General features: G+C 36.0%; 1 protein-coding gene and 1 long non-coding RNA gene across 8 annotated transcripts in view; both read left to right on the forward strand.

Annotated features, from left to right (window-relative positions):
- Positions 1–355: 355 nt before the first annotated feature.
- Positions 356–16,707, forward strand: part of LOC139977415 (uncharacterized) — a 32,394-nt gene continuing 16,042 nt past the window's right edge. For 2 of the 7 annotated variants that reach the window (XM_071986724.1, XM_071986730.1), the window contains exons 1-8: positions 359–487; positions 4,601–4,686; positions 5,777–6,106; positions 6,755–7,078; positions 7,248–7,343; positions 7,610–7,649; positions 8,117–8,144; positions 9,347–9,388. In XM_071986724.1, coding sequence (XP_071842825.1) covers positions 4,635–4,686; positions 5,777–6,106; positions 6,755–7,078; positions 7,248–7,343; positions 7,610–7,649; positions 8,117–8,144; positions 9,347–9,388 — 912 coding nt within the window. In that variant the 5' untranslated portion in view covers positions 359–487; positions 4,601–4,634. Of the gene's footprint in view, positions 488–4,600; positions 4,687–5,776; positions 6,107–6,754; positions 7,079–7,247; positions 7,344–7,609; positions 7,650–8,116; positions 8,145–9,346; positions 9,389–16,707 lie in introns of all 7 variants that reach the window. The other 5 variants (XM_071986727.1, XM_071986729.1, XM_071986731.1 and 2 more) reach the window with 5 other exon arrangements.
- Positions 9,942–12,728, forward strand: LOC139976996 (uncharacterized). The gene is made up of 3 exons (XR_011796361.1): positions 9,942–10,399; positions 11,078–11,194; positions 12,203–12,728. It is a non-coding gene; the product is annotated as an uncharacterized lncRNA (long non-coding RNA).

Consider the following 16,707-nt stretch of genomic DNA (forward strand, 5'->3'; position numbering starts at 1 on the left):
ATACTATTTCTTTCTAATTGACAAGTTCAATGGTTCCTCTGTAGCTAATTGTTAACATGCAATAAGTGAACACATACACAGGCTTGGCTTGTTATGTGTAGTGAGCATGTACCAAACGTTATGTAGACAAAGAAAAAAAGACATTGCATATTCGTGTTTCAAGAGCCCGCTAAGCAACGGTTGTTGCAGCTTATTATACATTATTTGATACAAGAGCTAAAGGCACGGCACAATAACTTTAATATCATACAAGATAAAGAATAGAATAAACATGCCATGCTTATGTAAATACAGACACATACCAGTAAAGTCTCCTTTTCGTTTTAATAATCAAGTAGTTCAAAGTCCAGTCTTGATAAGCTTAAGTGTTGGCAGTTTCGTTTTAGCGATATGTGAATATGTTATTGCAGCTGCATATACCATTGTACCTCTTTGTTAGTTAAAACGAAATTCTGTCTTCATTTACGACAAATTCTGTCTTAAAGAGGTAAGGATATTATCAATCAATATTATAATTAATATAAATATAAATGCTATTATTATGTTATTATTATTGTTATTATTATTACGTTTTGTGAGATAAGGTGAATTCATTTCCTCTCTTTGTTTCAGAGTGCTACAACCTTTTCCTTAAAGCCACGCTCATCATATAATATTTATGTTTCACGCAATCTAAAATGAACGGAATAATGGTAGTAAGGAATCCCTGTATAGATTTTCAAATTTCCAGCCTTTTGCTAAATTTAATTGGATGAAAGTAATCAATACCACATGTACATGAACATATATTGTATATTTATTCTTGCAACTTAAAGCCAAGCCTGTTCCCCTACATCCAGGAAAGCTCTAAAGTACTATTACTTTACTTATCTTAGTTGCATCCATTACATGTTTGTGTGTATTTGATGTATATGACAATTATTGTGGAATATCTTTTTTTCACTCAGTGATATGTTTTGTTCAACCCTATGGATTTAAGTTTGCTTCTTTTAAATGTTCATGTATAATCATTTTGTGGTCAAAATCTATATATGTTCTTTTAAAGGATGATAACACAAAAATGAATTAATAAATGAATGGTTGTATGTATGGATTGACAGATTGATAAAGGAATGAATGATTTCTATTAAGGTGTCGTTTATAAAAGAGACGAAAACGGGGTCTGTGGGAGAGAGATGGGTATGTCGAGACGTTTCACAATCGCTGTGGATGTTTTGTATACATACAAATACAGCGTTAGTTTGTAACAGTGATTAGCATTCGCTGCATTCGTATGTATATGTGATCTTCCCGCAAGCAGGAACTCGCGAAAGAAGCCATGGAGGCTTGTAGACTCGCAAGCTGACCGAAGCCAATCTCTCGGCACACATCCATTTAACGTCCATGTCGGGAAGTTGTTATTGAACAACACCCTTGCCAGACGACACACATTGCTGTCGGCGGGGAATCGAACCGGGGATCTCATGACTGTCCAGAACAGTCTGTCCTGTCCAATTCTGTCCAGAGCAGTCTTTCATCACAGCATTGATTCATTAGCAAAAAGCGCATAACACTTGGTCAAAGTACAAGACTTATCGGCTATGTCTAGAGTTAGCCTAACATACTTGATAACAAAAAGATAAACAGTGTTGAAGGTTACAAAACGTATTTTTTATTTATATTGAGAGAACAATGATCTAATGTGGAAGGCAAACAAGAAACTCAACGAGATCGCCGCACATGGACGCGTTATTTTAAATTGGCAAAATGCACCCCAATAGTATTTTTCTCCCCATTAGTATATTAAAAAGAGCCGTCTGTTTTACATTTCTGAACTATGTAGTCTTTTTAAGCAACTCCTTCAAGAATGATGGGTAATTTTACTGGCAAACAATTCCATCCTGCGAGTATATAGATACACGTGTGATCCGTGGTGGCACCGCAATAGCACCAATGAGTAACGTGTATTACATCTGGCCTTTAAGATCCTTTCAGTTACCTTAACAAGACTTCGGACAAGTAAAACTATAACAAAATATATATTAATATATTAAACTATGTCGAAAAACTGAAACAATACGGAAAAACAAAGAAAGGACACGCTCAATATCATGTTTAGTCCCGGAACCAGATACAAATTTGTCAGCTAAGGCTTTGGTGAAATAGTACAGTATAGCCTTTCATTAAATCATTGATGTATTATACCTAGGTTTGATTAGCACTGTAGGCCGCATTTGGTATTTTTGTACACCTTCCTGTGTCTACATGTTGATATAAATAACAAGCTTTTCAAAGTACTATACAATAACTCTTTGTGACTAAATTGATCAATTCTCTTTCGTGAAATAAATGTTCGTGTTCTCATTAAGTAGTTTACCAAGTATAAATTTATGACATGCCCTGTACAAAAAGGTAGATATTGTACTCAGGGCAAATTTTAATGGGTAATTTATACTAAACCATACCCACCCCCCACCCCCACCGCCTCTCCTCGCTGTATATAATACTCCGATGGAAATTTAATTGTCACATCACCTTTAATGATTAATGATCGCTGTTATTCCTCTGTCAGAGATTAATGTGAAGATAGTTTAAGGAATTAGGGATAACCATTTAATAAATGCTATATATACTAAATATAACTCATCGAAACTATTATTCAAATGCTTATCGAAATTTGAAGTAATTAATAATTAAATTACTCAATTGACGATATCTTTGATGTTTGCCACTTTTATTTCCATTCTCATTTAAGTTCTACAATCTCCATGTTCATTATCAATAAAAAATGTATTGATCTAACTTTACTTACCGAATCTACTAGATTATATATAGGTTAAAGTACCACTAGTCTTGATGACTCAGTATCGCAAAAAAACAAAAAACAGATTAAGATATCTTGAGAGTTCAACGGCCAACTTTTAACAATCTTCTTTCTGTTTTGAAAAAAAAACAAACAGAAAGAAAATTTATATGATGATGATAAATTGATATGGTGATTTATATACAATATTAAGTACTCCATAACGCAGATGCCAAATCGTTAGGTTTCTTGTTAGCGGCGACCTAATTCAACAAATACAAACTTACTTCAAGAACTTAAGTCATTATTTGTAAGTACAACGTTCAAAACTATTGCAAACGAATGAAACCTACACTCAGTTAGTTATTAAGATCTATAAGTGATTACAAAACAACAGGATATGCATAAGAGTCTATTCAACAAAGGACTAAAGTGCACGTCATAAAGCATAGATTTTAACCCGTTGTTTCACTTTACAGCACATTATTGGTTGTTAGAATCCTTCTGCAGCTTCTCGACCGGTTGGCTATGTGTAGTATCTGTTGTTTCCTAAGGGAATCGTGATACATATTTGCAAATGTACACACAGTCACATTCTTTATGCAAGGGTACTGGGATTGAGAGTGGATCAGTAGTGTTGTAGTTTGTCGTTCGTGCCAAAGCTATTTTTTTGCCGAGGTGAGAGGGGGGGGGGGGGGGATGACAGTCTTTCTAAAACATTTATAATTAGAGCCAATTTGATTAAAGAAAAGCAATTGAAAATATTATCAAATCATAAGAGTAGTACTTTTCCATTGAGCAAATTTCAGGTAAAATTTATTTTCTAACCTAATTGACAAAATGAAAGAGTTTCCTATAAAGCGTAATGGATAGTTGCTCCTTGTGAATGTTTTACTTGGAGTTGCCAATCTGTAGCTGGTAAATACGTTAATCTCAGTTTAGGTTAACTTTGTGTGAAGGTGCCTCTCCAGTGGAACCAATAATTCATATCCGCACTGTTCACTATCCACACAGAACATAGGGCAGATTTATTAGGAATATCACAGATTGATCTATAGCATAGTAAGTGTGAGAATCCGTATTTTCTAAAGTAATTGCAAAAAGAACAACATTTTTTAATACGTCTGATCTTTGTGAACCTGAAGTTCAAATGTTGTAAAAGTCTTGGAGTAGAGGAAATGAGGCGGACATAAAGTCCGGTGGCTCTTCATAGACACTGCCCTCTTTTGATCTTGATCTCTGCCTTATTTGCATATTAATATACATGGCGCCACCAAACAAAAGCGTTAAAATATAAACTACTGCTTAATTATTTGTGTATTTTGTCCACAACACCCTGGCAGTTGGAAGCAACTGATTGTTGCTCCACATTCAGTAAATCACTATAGTAGAAATTGGAAATTGCACTGAATGTGTTGTACGTATGTATGCATTTTAGATCTTCCTGCAAGCAGGAACTCGCGAAGAAGCTATAATTGGCTTATCAAAGCAGCAAGCTGACCGAAGTCAGTCTCTTAGATTCATATTTAACGTCCATGAAGGCACTGGCGTTAAGCAATGAGCTAACACTCTTGTAAGAATATTACTACAAGTAACATAGACATAGTAAGATGCTGGTAACACATGTTGTTCTGTTGCAGTCAATCAGGTCAGGTAACATGTACCTTTGGTTAAGATTGTTTGGCTTATTTGGGCAAATGTAAGTACAATAGTATAACTACTTTCAGTTGTTGTTTTTAAAAATACAATTTGGTATGCAGTGATTTAATCTATGTAACTTTGCCTCTTTCATATTTTGTTTTGTTTTTATGTTCACAGTGAGAAGTGACAAGCATAACTACATAATAAAAAGATGGACACTGCAACGGTATTATGTATTGTGGGTCTTCTTCTGCGTATTTCTGGTGAGCTTTTAAACTAATTTTATATAATAACTTAATAATAGCAAGAGGGCATTCCATGGACTTGCATATGGACTTGCATATCCCATTCCCAAATAACACTGATTTCAAATTACAAAGTTTTTAATAACTGTTTTAATCTGGCAATATCGTTTTTGGAGTTAACAAGAATAAGCCGTTTGTGAGCCCTACACCGAGCAAGTCCAGAATCATACCTTTAGATGATACAATTTTTGTGAAATGTTCTATACACACACACACACACACACAGGACCAGGCCAGGCACAGTACTGTACTTAGTTCCATAGTTTTAGTAATCATTTGCCCAGGCTTAATATAACAATAAGCTTCAGGTTAGTGTGCTACAGCTAGATCTATGTTTATTATAGGCTAGGTATATGATCCTCATTTTCAATAGGCGGACTGGATACTGGTATATAAATACATGTGGCATTTAACCACGTGACCTTTGATCTCCGTTTTCAAATCAATTACATATTTGATAGCATTTACCAAACGCACACACGGACACGTTTTGACCCCTCCCTCGATCATTTACTTCCGTTAACCATGGGGTACTCTACCATGCGTGACCCCTGAGACTAGCTACTCAGGAAAATTATTCATAACAATGGTAATTGTTGCTATGGCAACTGAAGCAGCTGTATATGGCCCAACTGACAAACCAACTACAATATATTATCCTGCCTATTGGATCGATGAGATCATAATTAAGTTAAAGTTAAATGAGTAATGTTATGAACATATATGATATGGAAATTTATGAAAGCAACCATCATCAATAGCTTGCATCTGGTTTTCGTGATGGAGTGTTATAAATAAGTCTTCCGTAATTGGCCATACACATAAAATTAATTCATTACTCCCCCATATCTGGTCCTCTATTCATACATCAATGTTGATTCCACAATTCGAGTTTCCATAAGATGGTTCCATAATAATACACAGATGATTAATAAATGATATTACAGTCTGAGGGAATGACGTTACGATCTACATTAGGTTCACAACCGACGTACTCAACATTTAAATTTCAACGTGTATATTGAGTTGGTATTACGTTTGTTTCTAGTCGCAGTACCTACCCATTCATGGGATGAATCCGACCTCTCAACGGCTTCAGTAGTGGTGAAAGAAGGGGAATCTGCGGAAATATCTTGCATGTTGAAGGAAAGCAACGTTGCATATTTTTGGTTAAAAGGCGGATCTCTCGAAAATAGCACTGTAGTTGCCTCTTTCATCAGCGGCATAACTATAAACGACCCTGACGACCCTTTCACTGTAACAGAAAATGGAACCCTTATCATAAAGAAAGTAAGCCGTAATGATGAAGGAAATTATATATGCAGAGTTTCTTCGGAAGAGATCAGTTGTCATGGTGACGTTTTTGTATTTGTACAAGGTAAGTTCACTGAATTATCATTTAAAGTGGTCAACGGGACAACGGAATCACAATATTACTTAATGTAATAAGTTTGTTATCTTAATTTATACTCTAAACGCAAAAAGTTTGACGTTTCATTTTTTTGAAGAATTCACATGAATATGGTTGTGTCTAAATATGTAGCAAAAGGGATGTAACATATAATGTTTAGCATATGTTTTAATATGTGCAATTATTGTTTTATAAGATCTAAACAGGGTGAACAAAAGCTATACAGATATTGTAGTGTGTTAATTACATAATATAACACTTATAAAAATGCAAGCAACTGTGTAGGCCAAGCTGTCATCGTAGCAATATGTTACAAACAGAACGATATATTTGATGTCATATTTGCAAGCACTTTACAAAGTTTTCGTGGTTTAATGAAACATTTCAGACAATCAGCTCATAATCCCATCATTTCAATAGCTACAAACTTTGCATTTTCCTATAAAAAGAAAGAAAGAAAAACGAAATACAATATTACGGTTAGTAACGGTGCCTGTAATATCACAACCAATGCTATGTGGAATGAAGCCGGTGCGTAATTTTTGCCCCAGAACTCCCACACCAATGTTTATCTTCAAAGATGCTAGACTTCAGTTGTGATTATTTTATATTTAGCTGTCCTTCAAGACTTTCAGCTTACAATTGAATATTGCGAGCCGGAGAACAGTTGTGTGATCAGCACTGAATCCACGAAACCAACATCGTTGACATGTAAAGCCACCAATGCGTCACCATCGATGAAATTAAAATGGTTTAATGGATCTCGTGAGATAAAGGATAACATCGAAGAAAACAGTTTAACAAAAGGGACATCTATAGAAATCTCAAGTACAATAAAAGACGTCTACAAAGCTCCTTCTACGTTAACATGTCAAGCTGTAGATTTCAAGACAAGCAATGACGATGGAATGTTTGCTCATGTCCAATTCCGTACTTCTGGTAAGGAGTTCAATCAATATGATATTATCTTATCTCGACTTTCTACGTTATAGCATTCAATCGAATTTGTAATTGTACTCTTTAGTTGCCTTGCTTAGTTCAATGTTGATCCAATTCCTTTTAATTCCATTCTAATGTCATATTTTTTTCATTGTCTTCACATCCCCAGTTGCAGCTGCAGACATATCTCCAGGGTGGATTGTGACCGCCATTTTGTTTATTATAGGATTTGTAATTTTGTTTCTTATAGTTATCTTCATCACAGGTATGTAGCTAGTTTATTTGCTTTAGTTAATATTTTTGTTATTTGTACATGACTATTTCAAACACTCGAGGAGTCAAGTTATTAGTAAACTCGTACTCATGATTTGTGTGCTTCTATTAGAGAAAAAAATGAGAGGTGTTTTTTCGGGGTTATAATATCTGCACGTAAATTTTGATAGTTACATCAATAAAATTGGTAGGTTTGTGTTAACATAAACGTTCTCTAATGGTTACAAATGATAGATACAATTTATACTAATTTTGCAGTGTGGCCAAAGCTTCGAAATGGGAATGATGTTAAAACACAGTAAGCAAGTTTCTTTTTTACATTTTTATTAATACTATAATTTGTCAATTGCTTAATTGTTGCTGCAAAATTACTAAATTAAGCCCAATAAAATTGGACAAAATTGCATATTATTCATATAATAAATCGATCAAGTTTCATACTAAGCAGTTTTAAGATCAGTAGTTATTGATCGCTGTTTGTTACCATTAGCATCACATTGAGTACTGTTCACCAACGGAAATTACTAGCTGGAAAGAATACATGCCTTTATTCTTTGCCGACCATAAACTCTGTGTATGTTCAGCTTAGCTAGTAAATTCATCTATGCAAAGCATATGGTTGGCCAAAAGTGCTTTAGACTTTCCCTATACAATCCTTCCTCTGACACCTTGAAATCATCATGTCAGTGATTTATATGGACTTCATTTACTTAACCAAAGATAAAATCATATGGAAATTTACAAGCCTCCTTTTGCATTTTGCAGGAACAGTGAAGAACGAGAATCCTTGCTGGTATGCGATTGCCAATAATATCTACATTTCGATATTGATATTCCATCTGGTACTCTCTTATTAGTATCAAGAACATATTCTTGATACGTTTAGACTGCGAAGCGATAACTTATCCTCCTTTTTTTCAAATTCCTACTTTTTCCTGCTCTGATTTTTTTTAAATGTTACCTTCTACGAAACGGCATAAAACCATAGAATACTGCTGAAATGATTAGCATGAGTGATGAACTAAAGGCCTGATGGGATAATTAGACCCATGAATAAAGGTTTTGATTAGGAAATATAAATCACCTAATGTTCATAATTGAATCTAAAATGTTAGTCATGATTGTTACATATCATTACGGATATCGACTAACACGTTTTTACTTGTTGAATGTTTAGTTTAGTTTTCGTGCCCAGGATCTATCTTGGGTAACTTTTCTCGAACATTATCTCAACAGATTTAAGAAATTAACTGTGTTCTTCTTTGTTTATTGCGCTAAAGGTATTTTATTAGACTAAAATTGAATTTTCAAGTAAAAGTTGGGGTCAATTGCCCGGTTACATTAATGAAGTCCTTATTCTTAGTTCAAAAGTCCTTCCAGCTGGAGGCCTGGTAATTACCAAGCGATGCGTAAAATGTACACCTCGGTCGAACGTCATGTTTTATTATCTCCGTTTTCATAAGACAAAGCCAGCTTGGATAAGGTAATCGTAGGATAACACATCAAGTTAGATTTACGACTGAACGTTTTTACACGCGTCGATTTCACTCGGATTACCTTCATATTTTATGTATTTATCCCAACATAAGGTACTTATTATTTGCGTCAGCATTCTTTTCCGTCAAATATAATGTGACGTTAAATCTGCAGAAATAGCAAAAAGGATTTAGAAGGAGTTATGTATTTCAATTCACAAGGTATGTCAACATGACCAACATGGTTGAAAATAGCTGTTATTTGACAATATATATTCAAAATTCCAGCCAAAATGATTTATTTCAAGAGATACATATACCTAATTAACAACCTCTCAGCCTAGATATCACACTGGCGACCATATATTCTACGATAAAAATTCCCTAAGTTACGAATCAGATCAGTTTGTTTCTTTCAGTTCAGATGACATCTTTAATGTTATTATATGTGTCTATCCTAGCATAAGGTTGTTTTAACTAACGTTATAATTTTTTATGCAACGTTGTTTAATTTCCACAGCGAGCAAAACAAGATTTGATAGGTAAAAATGCAGCACTGGAGGTAAGCATTTAAGTCACAAGTATAAGCAATTTATAGAACCAGGTCAAAGAGGATTAAGCACTCCAAACTATCGAGAGAAATAATTGGTTTAAAGATGATATTAACCAACGAGTATTACAATGTACTTTGAAAGTATACGACGACGAACTGTGGCAGTACCATTTACACTACTAGCTTATGTGAATGAGAGGAGGTTGGCGGTTAGTATTGGGTACTAATACTATTAGGCACATCTACTTTAGATGTAGTAGAGTTAATTTTACTCAACCGAGAGATTTGTTTAAAGGAGCGTGGTCGTCATGAAATATCGACAGCAATTTATTTTTCAATTTTATCATTGGTTTAAGGTTTGTTGCCAAACATCATTGTTCATAGTGATGTAAGTGGTTTAAACAGGGGAAAAAAATGTTTTCAGTATTCAATGTCAAGCTTGTAACTTTAAAATATATATATTGCGTTGAATATTGCAGGTGACTGGTAAGATTGATTCTACTTTAGGTAAGAGAGAAGTATAAATGGTAGCTGACTACTCATTTCCAAGAAGTCTGCCGAACATATGTGTGCACAACACATGCGTTGTTGCCACAACGGCAATATGAAGTACATGCGCTACGTAATATGTACAGTTCTCATCGCACTTACCGAATCGGAACCGTTGTTGTGTGTGCTGTACGTGTGTCTACAGACTTACAGTACAGGCAACCGGTTGACAACTCACCTTTAATTTATGATACTACATTCTACACCACCGCCGAAACATTCGCTCGAACGTATCTTTTGTGGATTTTGAGAAACCGTCTTTGAAAATTAGAAACAAGATGACATCTGAACTAACGTTACACTCATTTTCCTGTTGAGAACCTTCATGCTAATAACACCTGTCATAGACAGGTCAGCAATAGGACAAGGGGCCGAACAGGCGCTAGGTGTCCGTGAAAGGGACTAGGGGCCTTTTGCAATTTTTTATGAACGTGTGGGACAAAAACGAAAGCTTGCCAGAATAAACATATGGTAAGTTAATAACTGTCAACACAGCGTCTAGGTTTAGGTAGGCTAAGCCTGAATGTGTCATTATTCAGCCTATTATATTATTAACTGGTATAAGGCGAAGGGTAAGGGTGGTCTCGGCGTGCAAACGAATCGTCAAATATAACGCATGGTTGGGAGGGAGGGTGTCATATGCACTTACAAATTGAACTTTAATGGACAAGGCCTTATTTCATCAGCAAAGAAATAATTTATTTATTATATCTATTAATATATTAGCCATATAGGCTAAGTCTAGTAAGTATATATATTGGCCTAACTGCCTATATAGTGAACCAAATAAAAGTAGGCTTAGGCTTGGGCGCTTGACATAAATAGGGTTAACGAGAATATGACACTGCTTTGAAGAGTGAGGGCGATTAGGGGATGGTTGTGGGATTAGGGAATGGTTGTGACCAGCATGGCAAGCCCTGATACAAGCATGGTAATATTCTAGGACTATATGATTGAGCTGGTATAGTACTGTACATACATCAGTGGTTCTATACCGTGGGGACAGGGGGTTAGAGGATGGTTGTGACCAGCATGGCAAGCCCTGGTACAAACCTGATAAGAATCTAGTACTAAAGGGTTAAACTGGTATAGTACTGTACGCACAGCAGTAATTCTCTTTATATTTTTTCTGAATTTTTCTTTATACAGGACTTGGCAGACACTAGTGAGAGTGAGGTCTCATCAAATGAGCATACAGTAGGTGAAGATGATAGTGCACCTGGACAGCAGAATGTGGCTTCAAACAAACATGAATCTCAACTTCAGGTTGGCATAGCACACATTTTTCACTTAACTAAATATTTACATTACTTTGATGATCATAGACCACAAAAATCATAACGTATGCAGAATATGATGCATATAATATAATGTAGTACGAGTTTATGTCACAATGTGCAACTGTGCTCAATGTTATTAGACCAAAAGTTGCCTAATTTTCTATTTATAATTTATGTTGTACCGAATTTTTATAACAAAAATATTGTCAGACATACATTGGTGATGATTGGGCCGAACCGACCCCCCCCCCCCATCCGCCACTTCATAATCCAAAATGATTTATCCACACAATATATTCATTCAAAATATTGCAGTTTGATGAAAACTCAAACTCACAATACATTACCAGCTAAAACATTAACATTCCAAACTATGTCAGATTTCAAGGTTTTAAGTAAATAAAGATTAGAAAATAATGGTATAGCTTCTGAGGAATGTCAGTGTTTGTGAAATCAAAGAAAACCACATTTTGTCTCTTTCAATGATAACCGAACTAGTTATCTATCAATATTACTGTTATGTTTTGTTACATGTGAATGGCTGCGATCGGAACTTGTCTGACCTTACCTGGTTTATTTTGGTATGAAATCAAATGAAATGTGTGTGTTCAGTTCGTTCTTAAAGGGATATTCCAGTGGCTGAAAATGTGACATTTATGTAGATAAGATAAATATTCCATACTGTCAAGGTTTCTGTGTTAACAATTCCATCAAAATGCATCTTTTTCATAACTTTCATATGTGAAGAACTGAATGAAATAGCTTATAAATAGACAAAGCATTTGAATTTAAAGTGCCATGATTGGATCATTCACTCTGCTGTGTTGCCACATGCATTCACGAAATACCAACATTTCACCATTCAGAGTGCTTTGAGGTAGTGAGTTTGACCCAAACTTACCCTGCATTTTTACTAGCAGCCAACTTGTCGGTTATCCCTTAATATGTTCATGATTGTACTGAAAGAAATAAGCTGTTTTCTATTCTCCAACAGATGTATGTACAAATATTGTCACGGGAACAGTTAGAGCAGGTTGCAGTAGAGCTTCTCCGCAGAAACCCACTTGCTCACAGTGATCTCACTGCGCCAATCCAGACTGAGGACGTGACTGCTTCTTGTGAAGTCACTTCATGGTGCAAATGTCTGCAATGTGTAGAGATGCTAAGTGATGTGGAAAATAAGTGCTGCACAAACAGGGTGCAACAATGTGTAACCTACTCAGATGCATTTAGGGATAGTTGCCTTAATGCACACATCTTGGATTTAAATATGCGCATGCGAGAGGATGATCTTGCTTTGAAGAAAAGAGAACCAACAGGAACTACAGACATTATGCTTACAGAATTGTTTTTATTTACAGGAAGTTTGATCGCCTACGTAGAGGAAATAGAATGGTATTGCCATCCTGTTGCATCTCAAATATAAGGGAGAGATTTCCATCTGTTGATGGACAATATGTAGGATTCAATCCTGGCAACAACCTCATCGATTAAGAGAGAAACAGTTTGAAAGAAATCATATTGGCACAGTGATAGTGATAAATTTGCAGAAAGTGGTAACTCAAGTGGGGTGATGGGGGCAAAGTGGGGAGGGGTATGGGGTTATGGGTACTCCAAGCAGTGAATCTTTCTTGAAGGCAAACGTAATTATTTCATGGTTTGTAAAAAGTTATTCAATCTTATCAACAACCTTTGGTAGAGTGATGGTCATTTCTGTTATAAAGTATATAGACAGTAGTAACCAATGTGGGATGATGGTGGGAGATGTGGGTGGTGGTGGGGGGGGGGGGTTACTGTTACTCCAAGCAGTGAAACATTGTTGAAGGTAAACTGATTATTTCATGGTTTGTGAAAGTGTCTAAGTCCTACCAACCTTTGGCACAGTTATGGTAATTTATTTTCGTATGTATATAGACAATATTAACCTATGTGGGATGATGGTTGGTTGGGGTGTGGGGTAAGGGGTTATTGTTACTCCAAACATTGTTGAAGGTAAACTGATTATTTCAAGGTAGCACAATAATGGTCATTACATTTTCTTAAGTTTATAGAGAGTGGTAACCTAAGCAGGGTGGAGGTGAAGGGGTGTTATTGTCCTTCCAAGGAGTGAAAGAAGTTTGCAAAATATGCTGAAGGTAAAATATTTATTTCTTGTTTTGAAAGGTATGAAATGACACGATCCGGGGAAAAAGTTAGATAGTAGGTGGCAAATAGCAAATGCAGATCCAAATATTACAGATATGAGCACTCCAAATAAAGGTATAAAATGTTTAAATTCAGTTGATGACAATGTATTCTCTTTTCTTTCCCTCAATAATGAAGTATTATCACAGCCATTGTGATGTGTTATATACAGTTAAAACCATGAATGCTATCATACCAAGTTACCAAGCTTGTTATTCTACTTTTAATTTGATAAATGACCTCTTAAGCAGCCGAGTTTCATCTATTACAGGGGATGGACTACAGTATGTAGTCTAACAAGATAATAGAAGGTCCAAACCCTACTAAAAGCCCCATTGACTTACATGTTAAACCATTACAATAATATGTTCGATATAGTCGATATGTCGAGATAGAAGTTCTGACTAAATGCTACTCACCACTGGATAAGACTGGAGTATGCCACCTCAGATGCATGCAAAACTCAGCTTCGTGTGACGGTGATCTCTTCTTCACATAAGGCTTACTATGGTCGTTTTTACATAGGTGGTGATAACTACATTCACCAGCAACCACTGGTGTTCGCCTACAAGGTGGTGAAGGAGTGACAGCAAAATTGACTTGAGTTTGATATCATTACCGCCGCACTCTTTTGCGGAGTACCAGAAATGATTACGTATGGCAGAGATCCATAAGTGCAGATCGGTGTTCTGTTTGGTATTTGCTACGTTAACGAGTTTCTTGAAAAGGTTCTTTTCTCCATATCAAACATACAATGGATAAAAAATTCCATCATATTTTGGACAGTTTTTTTAGCAGTGCCTTTATCAGGACATGGGCATCTGTCACTACTTCACAGATTTTAAATCTTTCATTAGAAAATCCAATCCTCTCTCATGTTTGGACTTCCCCCACCCCTACTTCCCTAAAATCAACTACCTCTAAATGCAACATTTTCGAAGAAGCTTCATCCATGAAGCTGTAAGTACAGTATAGGGCACAATGTCCAGGGTATCTGTTCTAGCATCTCCTGCTACACATAAACCTCTGTCTTTAAGTTTGCAGAATTCTGCCTTTGTACTTTCTGCTAAGTAGCTTTAACAGCTGGAGTTACATACAAACTTTGAACAAGTAGAAATGTTGTGTTGCTTACCAAAAAAAATGGAAACTTTAAAATACAATGCCATTTTAGAATAATTGTTTCGTTACAGCTGACGAACATTGAATGTTACCTGAAAAGATACCACAAAATCTGTTTTGTGACTAACATTTTCCACACACATGGCCATCTTCACACTTCCAAGAAGAAATCATTGCTGTACCAATAGCACACCATTGATAAGACCTGATTTTAGTACAGGTTGTGTGTGTGAAGTACTCCCAATGTATTAACTTCAGCAGTTCTAACAATTTGTTTACAGATATAATACATTTCGCTTCCTCAATTGTACAAAGAGTTTCCCCTGTGGGCAGTTCTCTGGAAGAGACTCTTCACTCTGTTTTTCTGTGGAGGTAACACCTTACTCTCTACAGTTTCATTGGGGAGTAATTCTCTGTGAAAAGAAAATCCAAAAATTCAGTCACCAGATATATCGATAATAGATTGTGGAAGCCTATTTGCATCAGTACTGTAGGAACTGTAATGTAAGTGCAGAGGCACAAACGTCCAGTCATGGTATCTGTATTTTTTGGAGGTTGGGGGTGGTATACTTGACACGAAAGGTGCATCAAATAGGGAGATATTGTGGGGGCAGGGGGTAACCTCTATATTAACATGAATCATGTTATCTTGTAGCACGTTTGAAGCACAACAACCAAGGTCAGCTTTCAGAAAGAAGAATAACTCTTAAAATTAGCATTCTTCTCTTGCAAAATATTTATATTCCTAACAATCCCCCCTCCCCCCTCTTATGGCCTTTCTCCCCATGTTGACATGCCAAAATTAAGAGCGACTGTTGAAAACGTGACAAAGTAATTCACAAACCAGTGAATTATTTAACAAACAATTGCCTACGGCAAAACATTCCTCCTCAAAATTCACTTGAGCATTAATACTTTGTTACTTGATAGCACGAACTTCCCCAAATTGACAAGTACTGGCATTAGGAATCATCCTTGAGTACACCTAACTAATTGACAGTTGCCACATGGTTGTAGAAACAAGTGCTATAATGGCCAACAATTCTTTCCTGTGTGAAGACAAATTTGGCTTGACCACTGGAATAGTACAGTGTGTTTCATCATGCATTTGTGCAAAGGGGCGTTTAGCATGGCTAGCATTATCAAATCCTGTTGATATCCAATCTCCCGTGTGGTTTTTGCCCAAAGCAGGGTGCTTTTGGTGGTATTCGCTATAGGCAGGGAAGATTGCAATTAATGTTTTGTATAATTTTGGTAAAGCATGGAATATAGGAATTTTCAATGGCCAACATTGTTGACCTAGTAAACCACATTTAGCAGAGTATTTAAACAGGATGCATACCCCAACTTCACTAAGGAAATGGAATAGGTCATAGATGAAACCGTAGGACAGGGCTAAGCTTACTTTAACTGATTTTGTTCACTTCTTTTCTTGACACTTTAAATGAGAATGAAAATAGTTGCTCACTTGACAGTATGGCTGGCTCCAAACTGTACAGCAGTGTGAACCTGCAGGTTATATTCCATTTAAATTACACTGAAAACTCTCTGCATAAACACTTCCATAGAGTAACTATGTGGCAGTATTTACTATATACTCACCCTTCATCAATACACACAATAGTTCTTCTTCACCATGGGAGAGGGCTGCAATACCTTCTTCATCACTGTGAAACGACCTTCAACAAAGTGTAATAAAAACAAGTAGTTACAATGGCTGTCAAAGCACAAATTTCACTCACACCACTTTCTACTGAACAGAGCAACATGTTTGTAGGTATAAGTCTTCATCAACGTTGGTCTAATATGACTCCAGCAATTAAATAACACCAGGTAGGCAACATTATGCAAACTTGTAGTTAACTGGTGATCCACAGACAACTCCTACTAATGAAAATATATTTTCAACGAGAATATATCTTGTGTGGGAGGGAGAAACCTGGAGTCCGCTCTAAACATTTTGAGAGGATACACTGCCATCAGATACAATCTTACAAGTTTCAAACTGAGAAATAAAGGTCTGGCACTACTTCAGTTCATAGTGGCAATCAATGCTGATATTGTCCATAGCTAAAAACAAGTCCAAAAAGGGCCCTTGACAGAATAAAACCTACACGAAGAAGTTAGGCCTAAATAAGAGGCTTTTGCAACGAAAATTAGGCCTGAGCCTATTCCTAATCAATTATTTGAAAGGTT

Source organism: Apostichopus japonicus, chromosome 12 (genome assembly GCF_037975245.1).
Source record: "Apostichopus japonicus isolate 1M-3 chromosome 12, ASM3797524v1, whole genome shotgun sequence".
NCBI classification, from domain to species: Eukaryota; Metazoa; Echinodermata; class Holothuroidea; order Aspidochirotida; family Stichopodidae; genus Apostichopus; species Apostichopus japonicus.